We start from the raw sequence: 14,444 nt of genomic DNA on the forward strand, positions 1-14,444 counted from the left end.
TAGCACACTAAATCAAATGCTGTTAATGTTCTGTTACTAGTAGAGCAATTTTCGGTTGAAAACTCATTTGATAGATATTATTTTTTTAGATGGTGAATATTGATGTACAATTTTTCCTTTCTGGTAGGGAGAGGCAAACAGCAAGAGACTGGAGTTCATCAGAGTAGTGGAGATTTACTTCTCTTCCTCCATGCTGATACCACCTTACCAGATAACTACTTTGAACACATTCTTATGACCCTAGGAACACCTGGTGTGTCTGCAGGGGCATTTCAGTTTGATGTCGATACACTCCATTCTGATAGGTAAGAAACAAAGAAGACACATCTTGACATTTGACAAACATCAGCCTGTCTGTTATGATGTTGACCCAACTTTCCAGTATATCTTGCACATATTAGCATGTGTGTATCACTGCCACCACAAACAATTTTACCAACAGCCATTTCTATGAGGTATATAAGATTATTAGCAGAGAAGGAGTACACGTAACAAGAAATTGCAATTAAAAACATTTTCACTTTAATTTAATTATAGTAATGGTTCAGTAGTTATTTGTAAAATGTGTTTCTTGCTTCCTCAGTTATATTCCTAGACGGTTGTATTGGACATTAAAATTGATTAGATGGGGAGCTCACATCAGAAGCAAATACCTTGGTAAGTTTAATTGAATGATTGAATACATGTACTACATTTTTATACACCTACATTAGTTTAAATCGAAGGGGTGGGGGTGTATCTCAGATTCACTTTGGATAACTTTTATAAACTAAACATGTCAAAATTAACAAATTAAGGACATGATTGTGTGTATTCATAGCGCTATTACAAGGACAGGGAATGTCTGATTTTATGTATTCCTGTTTTGCTTTGTTTTTTAGTCACCTTTGGGGACTTGGATGTTGGATTCCGTCCGTCCGTCCGTCCATCCATGCGTTCACCATCATATCTCTGGCATGCACCACGAACCAATTTTAACCAAACCTTGCATAAAGGTAACATACTCTGTGAGACATATGCACACCACTTTGTTTTAAGGACTGACTCAAATATGGCTGAATGGCAACCATATATTTGTTGTTAAATTTCACGATATGCATCATAACTTTGGAGGTATAATACATAGTGACTCCATTCAAGTGCTTACACCAATATTATCAAATATGAGCTTTCTTTTAAGACCTTTGACCTTGAAGTATTTTTCAAGGTCAAATAGCCAAATCTGGGTCATCTTCATAGCTTTTTGAATAATATATTTGAAGAGATATTTTAATCATGTCTTTGTTTTTACTATGTGAGGCATGTGCAGGTCCCTTAATTTCATGACCTTGACCTGAATATCAAAATTGTAGTCATGTTTGTGATAAACAAACACATTTCGCCTGTTATTGCTAAACGTTTGATACATATAGACACCATTCAAGTGTCTACCCTTACATTATTAATGATGAGGTCTCTAATGAAACTTTGACCTGTGACCTTTCAAGATGAAATGACCAAACATTTTTCTTTCTATGTAAACTCAAGAAGTTGAATAAACAAAGACTCCATTTAAACGTCTATACCACAAAGGACAGCAGCTTTCTTTTCATATCTTGACCTTTGCCTTTGATTGCCCATATTCAAGGTCAAATAGCAAATTGGTCAATAAATTATGAAGGTTTGTACTCTTGAGACACCATTCAGATTTATGTGATAACTTTGCCACAAAACATACAAGTTGGGACTATGTCTTCGATTGAAAGCTTGTCAAATTTCATAATAGCACTTGTCGTAGACAAAGCCGTTTCTTGTGAAGAAATTCAACCTTGCCATTTACCTAGCAATGAATAAATCGAGGTTTGTATATATTACAAAGTATTAAAATTAAACCTCTGAAAGATGGCATCTATTCTTCCAACATTACATCCAGAATCATGCAAAACTTTGAAAAAAATGGCAACATATTATTTTGTGCACTTGTTTTTCAATAGAATTTCCATATGGAGATCAAGCTTTATTCATGACAAGACAAAGGTGGCTTTCCGCCTTTTCCACTTATGGAAGATTATTACTTGGTGAGTTAACATTACTTGATGGTTATTATGTCTACAAACATTTTTTCCACCATAGAATATAGTTATATATGCTTTAATAAAGAAATTCTCTGTGATAGTATTATTGAACTTCCCAACATGACCATGTTGTTCATTGGTTTCAGCCCTGGGTCACCAATGAGACTTTGCAGGTTAGTCCACAACATACCATGTTATTTGCAATGATGTAAACTGGGAAGGGTAGGCAAGTGAATAAACATTCTGAAAATGTATGCAAATATACCAAGCAACAAGACCACACCCATAGCTACAACGCCATTGGCACTATTTTAACGTCATAAAATTTGGCAAAATTGCAGCCTTTTGCAGTTTTGTACAGATCTTAGGAGCCCATAACTATCTGGGTTGAAAGTTCTGGTATCAAATATTAGATCTCACCAGATCTTGCAGTCCATGCATAACATGACATGTACATTGCCAAATATGCATATATAAGTCACAGATCTTGATGTGGCTGGGCCAGATGAGAGAAAAGTAACAAGTATACATGTTTTTATTCACACTTTCACTGCAGACATAACCCACATACATTGTTATGCGAGCATAAAGTAGGGCAATGATGTAGGAATTGGCTAGTTTTAATCTACCTACCTTATTTATTTCTTGTCTATATTGTTGTTAATGATGCTGTTTTAAAAGGTGCTCAACTAAGTACAACAGCACAATTAAAACAAACCACAGTATACAAAACATAAAGATAACATTCAAGTCTTAATAGAAGACATACATGTAGACCGACTCCCTATAGCATAGTAGTTAGCACACAGGCTTAGCAGTCGGGAGGTCGAAGCCCACTAGAAAAAGGGGATTTTTCTGTGACCGACCAAAATCAAACACAGGATGAGTGTTCTACAGACTCAATGGGTAGGCTGCATCACTCAGTTGTGTCTCACTCACAAGATGAGTGCGAATTTGGAAGGACTCCTGGAGTAATAACTCGAAAAGTCGGGGACCATTACTCACACAGAGCCCACATGTGCTATGTTTGCCGGGTCTGGGTGATTCCGGAATAGCCTGTGGACTGATTGGGAAAGCCTTGACAATTCCACAGCAAGGTGATATAGAGCGTCCAACAAAGCCCTGTCACAAAGTCCCAAACTTGAATAACAGAAAAACACTGGGAGCAATTCCCAGCACAACATTTTTTTAAAAAACAGAATAAAAAGACATACATGTATCCCCCTCAACTAGACACTTTCTCAATGTATTAACGTTTTTGAGGTAATTGGTAAATCATGCCATTGAGTAAAAAGTGATATGAGCACCAAAAGTAATGCATGTATATGTTTATCTGGGTCTGCACTATCTATAGACATGATCTGAAAGACATTAGCCACACATAATTGCTACAGAATGTCTATATCAAGAATGTCAATATCTAAGTATTAGCTTAATTGTGCTGGTCTTTGAATAGAATCTATGATTGAAGTTGTGTTTACTACAAATGTGGCTGCCAATCAGTAAAATTTATACAAGTCATTGAAAATGACATAGTCCCTGCTATGATTGGGTTTTAAGGAACTGGCAGTTTATGTTGTCATTTTCAAACCTGGTTAATGTTGTTTGGCCTCATATGGTTGTTTTTGATATCACTACTCTGTTCAAGCATGTCTGGGTTATGGCTTTGGACATGAAAACTGCGCCAACAAAATGGCTGCCAGGCAGCCATATTGGATCGTATCACAACAACAATGAATATGCACGTGTATGTCATATAACACTGTCCTAATACCAACTTTGAATGAGATCTGTTCAAGCATGTCTGAGTTATGGCTTTGGACAGGGAAAATTCGCAAAATAATGGCTGCCAGGCAGCCATATTGGATCGTATCATAAAACAAATTGACGTGCATATGTATGCCATAGTATGTTGCCCCTGTACCAAGTTTGAAAAAAATCGGTCCAGGCATCTCCAAGAAACTGCTCTGGACGGTCGGACGTACGCACAGACAGACACACGGACTTCGTCCGGCGAGGACTAATAAGCACCTAAATTAATGCTTGTGTATAGTTCCTTTCTTCAATATTACTTGTAAACATGATTTAAAAGAAATTGGCAATATGTGAAAACTATGATATGTCTGTGATAGGTAGAAATTGGCTTGATTTTGATAATTAGCCCTGAAGGTCAAGGTCCAGGTCAAAGGTCAAGATATCCAAAGATAGCAAGGTCTCAAAAGATAGCTTGATCTGATAATATGGGGTAGACACTCGAATGGAGTTTCTGCGTATTACAGTTTTTTCCTTCCGTAAGAGCAGGTATTCAAACGGTGATGTCGGTCTGTGTCTGTCTGTCTGTGTCAATATTTTCTTAACAACAGCTGGCTCAATTATACTGAAATTTGGTACATATAATGTTTTGGGTGATGGCTAGACCTGAATATTTTTTGAGCGAGATCTGTTCATGTTAATTAGTGAAATTTGCATATCAATGAAATCAACTAATCATGCAATATCTTATGACTTCAGACTTCAATTTCAATATACGTTAACCATAACAAATCCCATATGTCCTATACAGGTTGTTGATGTATCTTACAATGTTAATTATTTGCATTATTAGTTATTTTGGGGTTATTTGGCTATATCTGTATAAGACTGCATTCCTCAATTTCAATATAATTTACTACATACATTAAACTTTGTTCCATACATCCTATAAAGTTTGTTTATGTACCTTACAGTGTTAATGAATTAAATGCATTTCAATATCATTTAATACATACGTAACCATAACAAAGCAGATATCTCTAATAAATTTGGTATATTTTACAGTTTTAATGAAAAATTTGCATAATTAATTATTTTAGGTACCTAGGCTGTTTCTTAAAAATGCAAACTTCAAATTTCATATAATATGGTACATATATATCAATCATAATAAATACACACCTATCCTGTGACATTTGTTGATACAACTGTTAATCTGGTTTAGTTATGCAGTAAATATTGATTTTTATCTACAAACATGGCCAAAATGTGGTCAGATTTGCATATATGAAAGAACAACTTGACGTGTTTGTGTCACACATGATATGTCAGGTTTAAAGAAATCAGATATTGCATGTCTTAGAAATGACGTATTACAGGTGGATGCACGGATGGATGCACAGACGGACAGATGGAGCATAGCACCCCTTTCAGGGGCTAAAAATAGCCACTATCATGAGGTTTTAATCCTATTGAAGATGGGATAACGTGCTAAACATCGGTCTTTAATCATTATCTATTCATAGGTAAAACAGCTTAAGAAAGAAGGACATGTCAAAGTAGTAGAGAGTCCAGTCCTTACATCTGCCATTCGATGGGAGGAGAATGGTTACCTGGTATGTACAAAAACCATTTGATGTTTACTTTAAAAGTTTTACTTACTCTGTCCTTGCAGTTTAGGCTGATGTAGGGGAAATATTCCAACAACTTGAAACTGTATCATTATTGAATAGTAAGCGGTGCTATGTGCCAATGACCCAATTTAATGACAATGACAATTTTCATACCATGAAAGTATTTAAAAATATTCCTCATGATGAAGCTTCTCTGTATATATGTTACTACTATAACAGCTTTTCTCTCTTCTGTCATAACAGAATACAATTCGAACTATGGCCATAATTCTTGCCTACCAGATGGGTGTTAAGCCTTCAACACTTGCTACTTGGTACTATGGTAACAAGGCTTATGAGAAAAAAGACAAGTAACTATAGAGACAAGGATACATGAATTGAGAATAGAGATTAGTTTTCCAACATATAATACAGAAGAGAAATATAGACAAGCATTACTTTTAGTGATCATATCCTGTTTTTAGTGAATGACAGGAGTAAACATCAATGATTTAGACATAAAGACTTACTTCAAGTGTACACTCCTTTATTATCAGGGCCAATCTTTCTTTTAGGATCTTAACCGTTTTACGTGACCTTGACTTTTGGGGTCATTTAACAAAATCAAGCAACTTTCTTGCATACTGTATACTTTGTGATATTTAAGTGTGATAAATTTCTTCAAAATCTTGTCGAAAGGTGATACAGAACACAAGAAACACACACCTGCATCGTGGGAATTATTGGCAGAAAATCCACCATTTTTATCTATTAAAAAAATCTGATTTTCGGTGTTTTTAAAAATGGTGCTATCGAATGATCATTTAATTTTGTTTGCCCGAGTGGTAGATGTGGTAGATTTCATTATCCCTAGTGATAATTAAACATGCCTACACATGAAGTCTCAATACAAGCTTAAGTCAATATTGTCACTAAATAATACTAAATAATCTCCGCAGCCCTTTTAAACGCAGCTGTTATTCATTTAAGTAAATTTCTTAGTAAAATGTTTTCAAAACATGACATCATGACTTTCTGATACCTTCTACCTTTAAGCGATTTATATTACAAAAAGAAATCAGTCACAACTTAAACAGTTGTGAAGATTTACTGGAGTTTAGCTGGTTTGAAATTAATATCAACACCTTCCATTCTCTTCTTGTATAATTCATCAAGTCGTTCACTTTGAGCCACAGTGAACACATTCCTCCAGTCTCCGACAACACCTATAGGATGGTACATACAAGGAAAGACTTTCAGTAATCTTAAATGGAAATGCCAATTGTTATATTTTATTGATATTTAGGTATTATTCTTCAATATTTTTCTTCGTTCAACCAAGGACAATACTCGTGACCTAAGTGGGCTTTGCCATTACAAGTCGCTAGACGAGAGTATTTTCGAGTATTATAGAGTATTTTTCTGCTGGATGAAAAAAAATAAACGATAACAATTTTCCCAGCGCAAGTAATGGCAGTATTGAACGTTTTGACTCATATTTCGAACACAGCAGAAGCAGTGACGTAGACACATGCTGTTGTGACATAGACACTAGATGTCATGACATAGAGCGACCAGAGTATATATATTCCATATTTTCTGTTCAACTTGGCTCGTACATGATCTAATTTACTGATATATTTCTTTCATTTCCTTGTTGAGTGTACATACATATTCTTAAATGTTTGTTTGTGTAAAAAAAAAACAATTTAGCCAGTTGATTCCATGTGGTTGAAATATTTTCTTTAAGATGAGTACTTACTGGGATTTAGGCTTGATGCCTCGGAAATATATTACTTATCCACATACAACGTACCCACACATACACGCATATAAGTGAATGTGATTAGAGTTATAATGTACATCTCACCCTTTCGGAGTAATGGCGTTGACTCTGAAATAGCTCTTTTGTTTAACTGGGGATTGTCTCTCATCTTATCGAATCCACACAATTCTGTTATCTCCTCCAGCTTTTTCGACGATAACATGGTGGGAAGTAAGAAGTTGGCGATCTTTGAAATATTACCGTTAAGATCCTGTAAAATAATAAGCAATAACTTTGAACTCACATTGGAAAAGCCTGGCCTTTTAAAAATTTGTAATGTTATGTGTGTCTGTTTGTCTGCATGTGGATACAATATCTCAATGAAACTTGACACCTTTGTATCAAAAAGTGATGGCATCAGGCCACATATGTCCTGTAATATGAAGGAGTTCATATATATTTATATATTACATATATGATGTGTGTGTACATTTATACACACACACACACACACACACACACACACACATATATATCATATTCAACACTCACAAGCACTCTTCAGATTCTATTGACAACTGTGACAGTCTATTACCAATGACTTCCTGTTCTTGAGTTACAAATATATGGACTTGGTCTAAAATTGTGTCACATAATATTTTCATGCAGCAAACCAGTAATTTAACAGTTATTTCACTCATTCAAAGTTTTAAAAAAAACATTTGATATCCACATGTCCTCTTCAGCACAACTGAACTGATACGGTTTAGTAGTGCTATAAACATGGTAAAGTGTCTGTCTGTCTGTCTGTCCGTCTGTCTGTGTCTGTAAACAACTTAAGGTGAACCAGACTTAAACTGAATGCCTCCTGTAAGGGAATCACTAATTATGCAAATAACTCATTAAACTAAAACAACTATGGTAACAGGTTTTTTTGGACGCGCATGCTTTCTTCAATAGGTTAATGTATGTGCGAAATTATACGGAATTTGAAGAGTGCATGATACTGCTTAATTACTGAATATCGTTCATTATTCAAAATACTCATTAAAGGTAAAAGTTTTAGCAACACACTTCATAGGACAGGTGCGTATTATTGTGGTTGATATATGTACCATATTATACGAAATTGGAAGCATGCATTTTTTCTTCCATAAGGAAGAGATGTATTAGTGGGTGAAAGTCTGTGTGTGTGTCTGTTTGTGTCATCGTTTTCTTCAAAACAGCTGGCTCAATTCAAGGAAAACTTTGACGACGTACACCGTAGGGTAATGGCAAGAACTGATTAGGTTTTGGTAAACATTCCATGAATACTAATGAGCAATTTGTGTAATTAGTGGTTTTCAGTAATTAGGCTATATATCAAGAATGCACGCTTCAAATTCAATATAATTTGATACATATATTTGCAATACCTAAGCACATCTGTCCTGAAAATAGTATTGATGTAGCTGTCACTTTTAATAAGTTATTGGCATATTTCAGTAATTAGATGTGGTGGCCACAAAAAAGAAAAGCATTGTTTCTCATCAGGAAATGTCTAAATTCGATGCACCATTGGCGCTATTCTTAAGTTTGACATAATCTTTGATGGCGGTGTGTACCTGGATGATATCTTCAAACCTTAATACCATCACGTGTTCATCTTGACTATGACGTAACCAACCTTTGGTGTGATCAAACCATGACCCAAAGGTAACTGGAAATAAAGAGACAATCTTATTATTGAAGAAAATGATTATGGTCTGGTACAGGTACTAGGTGATGATGATGAAAAAATAAAGGTACATGATGGTTCATAAATGTGTTCGTAAGTAAACTCGGTTTTCCATTTCCTAGTTGGGATAGATGTCGCCAGTGAGAAATATACCACTTTTTCAGTGTACTCCGTTTATACCCAATTTAATTTGCAAACGATATTAGAGAGTGGATCATCGCATACACTATTCACTATAGTCTATTAACACACATCTAAAATTCCGCGGTACATCACCAGCTTGCCATTCTTGATTTTGAAACTAAATAAGATAAGAGTTTTGTAAAATTTCTAGCGCGTTTATTCCACTTACCAGAAACAGCTATTATTTGAAAGTGTTCATAATTATGACTATTAGTATATTTTAGGACAATTTAAATCCAAAAATTCGAATTATAGTATAAAAATGTCGAGGAAATCTCTGCAATGAGATTAGCTGTTGTTCATTGCCATACGACAATTGCAACTGCCATACATAGCATGCACATGAACAATTCTAGAATATTTTGAGTGAGTTTCTATATCAGTATTTGTACTTCTGAATCAGTGAAAAGCTATAAAGTCAACTTGTGCCCCTTGAACTTATCCCTTACCTTCCCCTTCCATAAAATCTTCAAGAAAGTCACCAAACGTATCATCAGTACCAAACACCTCGTTAAAGTTAAAATTAGAAACCGCGACGTCTTTAGGATTTCGAACAACATATAATATCTGGAAAATAATGGAAAAAGTTTGGCCGATCTCTTGCACTCTAGGCCAAAAGGCTGTAAAATATAATGTTTGTAATGTGGCTGACATCACTAGCAATAGTACATGTTAAGACATTCAAATTGACAATAAGAATAAGTTGACACTGAAGGGAAGATAACTAACTGAAGAAGTTATAGAAAAATGGAAATTACTTACATACTAGATGCTACTTTGTGACGACCGACCAGGGAATTTAATAAGTTACGGACATTTGGGTTCTATTCTTTCACACTTTTTTCAAGTAGAAAGCATGGTGTATTAAAGTTTTAAAAAATACTGAATTCTCTCAGATGAAGCACCTACATCCTGAGGTAGGCATACATAGGAATATATAAACAGACATACTGTCAGTTAGGCAGCTACACAGACACAGACATTATAGTACAATGTACTGACAATATTGAAATGGGAACCTTTGGCAAATCCTACAATAAACATGTTTACCTTTGGCTTCTTTTCAAACACCTGTTTTGGGATTAATTCCAGAGGTAAATGAGTTTTTATTAGTCGTGGGGACCTCATGGAGTCTAGATACATGAAGTTTGGTTTGTCTTTGTTGGGTCGTGATACTTCCAAAAACGGAAACATATCATGAAGATTTGTCTTCACAGTTGATTCTAGATCGCCATGATTCATAACAAGGCGAACAATATGCTGGCTTAGTGTTGTTCCTTGACAAGAGAGAAAGGAGTACAGTTATACACAAATTCAAGAGGAAAACCGCAAACTTCAAATCCTAATACATAAATCTCATGACATAACATATGTACCTACCTACATACACATGTACACACACACACACACTTACATACATACATACATACATACATACATACATACATACATAAGAGTGCAAAAGTAATGAGTACAACAGTCCTGATAAATAAATTCAATCCTGATGTTCGATCCTGATAAATATATTCAATCCTGATGTTAGAATGAATATACTATGGCAAGATATAAATAGGTCACCACCTGACATTATATCTTTGGGTTCTGACATACAACGAAACACGGGAAGTTCTAATTCTTTACTTTTTAATGGTCAAATATACGAAGAAAGATAAACAAAAAATAACGCACACCAAAAACAACATGCCAGAAAGATAGAAATTAGAATAAGCACATGAAGCGTAATTTAGGCCCTAGATATTAGGGAATGATGTAAATAATATATTAATTCAATGGTGTTCCAGCGTTCCGAAATGGAAAATAATGACCTCCTCCTTCAACCTCAATTGACCATCGTCACCTTACAAATTCCTAAAATAGACATATCGCATATACTATAATCGTTAGTAATAAAATGCACAGATACAAGACAGTTATGATTCTTTTGTCTGTTAAGACGGAGATGTTCCATAAAACGATCACCAATACAACATACAGTCGAACCTGTATATAAAGAAAACACACAGTTCTGGCATGTAATACAATACACTACGTTAGTACTGATACAAGTAAACCTCCTAGTAACAGCCACACTGTTCTTAGGGCCAAAGAATGATTACGACGTGTACCGTGTACATCTAGAACGATCGCATGGAAATGAACAAGCATTAACTTCCAAATTTCCTTTGTATGGATCACCATATATCACGCCAAGCTGTTTATTGTACCGTGATTTAGGAAATAATGAATTAGTTACCCTATTAGGATGTAAGATATTAATATTCTTGTATGTTCTTAACTGTAAATGTAAAAAGGATGGTATCTTAGGGCCAATATATGGGACGATTGTTATTACTCTTCTGATCATGTGAATGGATACAAACTTCCCTTGACAAAGATAATACCTTCTCTAAAGACGCATTGGTAACCGAAACTGGATATCCGTGTTCGCGGAAGTACGTGCGACATTCAACAGAGTCACACTTCTTATAATCCGACAGATTTCCTTAGATCCAAATCACTACTACAGATACGACTTAACGAAGCAATTGTGATGGGAATGGAATCTTCACACGTATTAGCAATTATAAAGATGAAAGTGGATCGATACGTTTATTATAAACAGATGTAGTGAGATGTCAAGCGAATTGATAGTTAATTCAGAAATATCATAAGTATACTGAATAGCAGGATTGGAGTTGCATGAGAAATCAATAAATTGCATCAGTTCCTCAAATTTGAGTGAATACATAAATACATACATACATACATACATACATACATACATACATACATACATACATACATACATACACACATACATGCATACATACATGTACATGCATACATACATACATGCATACATACATACATACATACATACATACATACATACATACATACATACATACATGCATGCATGCATGCATGCATGCATGAATACATACATTCGTACATGCATGCCTGCCTGCCTGCCTGCCTGCCTGCCTACCTACCTACCTACCTGCATACATACATACATACATACAGACAGACAGATCTACACATACATACAGACAGACAGACAGACAGACAGACATACATACATACATACATACATACAGACAGACAGACAGACAGACAAATCTAGACATACATACATACATACATACATACATACATAGACAGACAGATCTACACATACATACAGACAGACAGACAGACAGACAGACAGACATACATACATACATACATACATACATACATACATACATAGACAGACAGATCTACACATACATACAGACAGACAGACAGACAGACATACATACATACATACATACATACATACATACATACATACATACATACATACATACATACATACCTGATCTAGGATAAGTGACAACAAAAATATCATCATCTCGTATTTCAAAGTTGTCTAAGTGCTCCAGTGTTGATCTTGGAAATAATGTTGATGTGAAATAAACTCCTTTGTAATGATAAGGCTGCCCTGCTTCAACGATTGACATTTTACTACACAATCGGGTGATGTCACAATAGTCAGTTCTCCCTGCTGGTGTAAATACATACAATTTTGTCAAGTAACAATTTCCAGAACTTTGTCACGAGATTTTGAATGAAGTGTCACAGATGACATATTCATAATATTAGTAAATTCAATATTTTAACTACATTGCAAGACCTACTTAGACTGAAAGGTCACCAGACCCTCGCAGGGATTCAGATCACACAGGATTCCAAGCGTACTCGAGTAAATGAGACGACAGTCTGCATTTCACAAATAGCTAGAATTCACTCTGGAATTCATAGTGATCATTTATCAATGTTCCCTGAGAATAGTCTTTTAGGGCATGGTAACACCTCTTGAAGACTTTAATAAATTGATGTCAGTTTCCGCACCCACTATTTCTTGAGAGACTTCCTCAATTTTTGCGATTTTATTATTTTTTTCTCGAATACGTAAACAAAAGTTTATAGTCGGAAGTGAAAAGGCATGTGGGGTCGGGTAACCGGAACCAAACAATTATTTTTATTAGGCCTTATCAACACCGAAGAAGACGAGCCCTCCCTCGCCCCTTAACTATATTATTTTTGCTACAGGATTTGACCTAAACGTCAAACAACCAAAATAAACACAGAACACAATCAAACAACACTAACTGAAAGATTATTACAAAAGTGTGTAAATCGCAAAATTTTGTATTGTGTTAAAGTATCTGGTGAAGCCAAGTTTTGAATGTTTCCAGCGGTCTCTACTGCACTTATATCCGATATAATAAGTATACGGGCAGAATTAGGCCATCTCACCCTCGCTAGACTACTAAAGTACACACTGTCTCTGAGTCATCTCTTGCCAGAATAGGTGACGATAAAGTGCACACAGATACTGAGATAACAGTGTACACATGTACACATTCGGACGGGCAGCCTGTGGGCACACACATAGCAAGGAGGTTTAAAAATCCGTGTACACAACATGCACTCCCCGGGTTCATGCAACCCATAACCAAAAGAAGCCCAATCGGTCTACAAAATCGACAGGGGTTTGTGAATGTGATTAAGGCCTGTGTTTTCCAATGTTTACTGTTTCTTTTGAACTGTATCAGTTATGCCCTCTCCCAATTCAACGAGACTTACCTGGAAGTTGAAGTTTGATAGGTCTTCTTACTTATTACACGTAGAGATCGCGTGAGATTGTACTGCGCATGACTTGTTTGTGTAGCCTCAGTCGTCAAACTTAAAAGGTCGAGAAAGTGCGGCACTCCCAGTTCACAACATACCAGATGTAAACTGAATGTCTTCCGTAAGGGCAAAGTTTTGAGATTGTAATAAGTTATTTTTTCTCATTGATTGCTATTTGCAACTTGACGTGTATGTGTCACACATGATATGTCAGGTTTCAAATAAAAGAAATCGGCTATTGCATGTCTAAGAAATGACGTATTACAGGTGGATGGCTGCACGGACGGACGAAGGAGCATAGCACCACTTCCTTCATGAGGTTTTAATCCTATTGAAGATGGGATAACGCGTGCTAAACATCGGTCTATAATCATTATCTATTCATAGGTAAAACAGTTTAAGAAAGAAGGTCATGTCAAAGTAGTAGAGAGTCCAGTCCTTACATCTGCCATTCGATGGGAGGAGAATGGTTACCTGGTATGTACAGAAACCATTTGAAGCTTACTCAAACAGTTTTACTTACTCTGTCCTTGCAACACTCAAGGCCTTAGCACAGCTTAGGCCAATGTAGAGAAAATATTCCAACAACTTGAAACTGTATCATTATTGACTAGTAAGCAATGCCATGTGCCAATGACCCAATTTAATGACAATGACAATTTTCATACCATGAATGTATT

General features: G+C 35.6%; 1 protein-coding gene across 3 annotated transcripts; it reads right to left on the bottom strand.

The window, feature by feature from the left end:
- Window positions 1–75: 75 nt before the first annotated feature.
- LOC144439360 (sulfotransferase 1C2-like) lies at window positions 76–13,776 on the bottom strand. 3 transcript variants are annotated; one of them, XM_078128663.1, is made up of 7 exons: window positions 13,720–13,776; window positions 12,446–12,634; window positions 10,135–10,361; window positions 9,534–9,651; window positions 8,789–8,883; window positions 7,290–7,455; window positions 76–298 (listed from the first exon to the last, which is right to left on the bottom strand). In XM_078128663.1, exons 2-7 carry the CDS (start codon window positions 12,588–12,590, stop codon window positions 273–275), a joined length of 777 nt encoding a protein of 258 aa, XP_077984789.1. In that variant the 5' UTR covers window positions 12,591–12,634; window positions 13,720–13,776; the 3' UTR covers window positions 76–272. The 3 variants fall into 3 exon arrangements, with proteins under 3 accessions (XP_077984789.1, XP_077984773.1, XP_077984780.1); XM_078128647.1 differs by lacking the exon at window positions 76–298 and adding an exon at window positions 5,131–6,645; XM_078128654.1 differs by lacking the exon at window positions 76–298 and adding an exon at window positions 5,131–6,645 and having other exon boundaries at window positions 12,446–12,631; window positions 13,720–13,760.
- Window positions 13,777–14,444: the final 668 nt, after the last annotated feature.

This window comes from Glandiceps talaboti, chromosome 1 (assembly GCF_964340395.1).
Source record: "Glandiceps talaboti chromosome 1, keGlaTala1.1, whole genome shotgun sequence".
Lineage (NCBI taxonomy): Eukaryota > Metazoa > Hemichordata > Enteropneusta > Spengelidae > Glandiceps > Glandiceps talaboti.

Bases quoted from the DNA above. Each gene is read 5' to 3' on its own strand.
- LOC144439360 (XM_078128647.1), bottom strand. From the start codon at position 12,590: ATGTCAATCGTTGAAGCAGGGCAGCCTTATCATTACAAAGGAGTTTAT. The intron at 7,456-8,788 runs GTACACACCGCC...ATTATTTTACAG, and splicing joins GGTTTGAAGATATCATCCAG to GATCTTAACGGTAATATTTC. The intron at 6,646-7,289 runs GTGAGATGTACA...ACCATCCTATAG, and splicing joins AACGCCATTACTCCGAAAGG to GTGTTGTCGGAGACTGGAGG.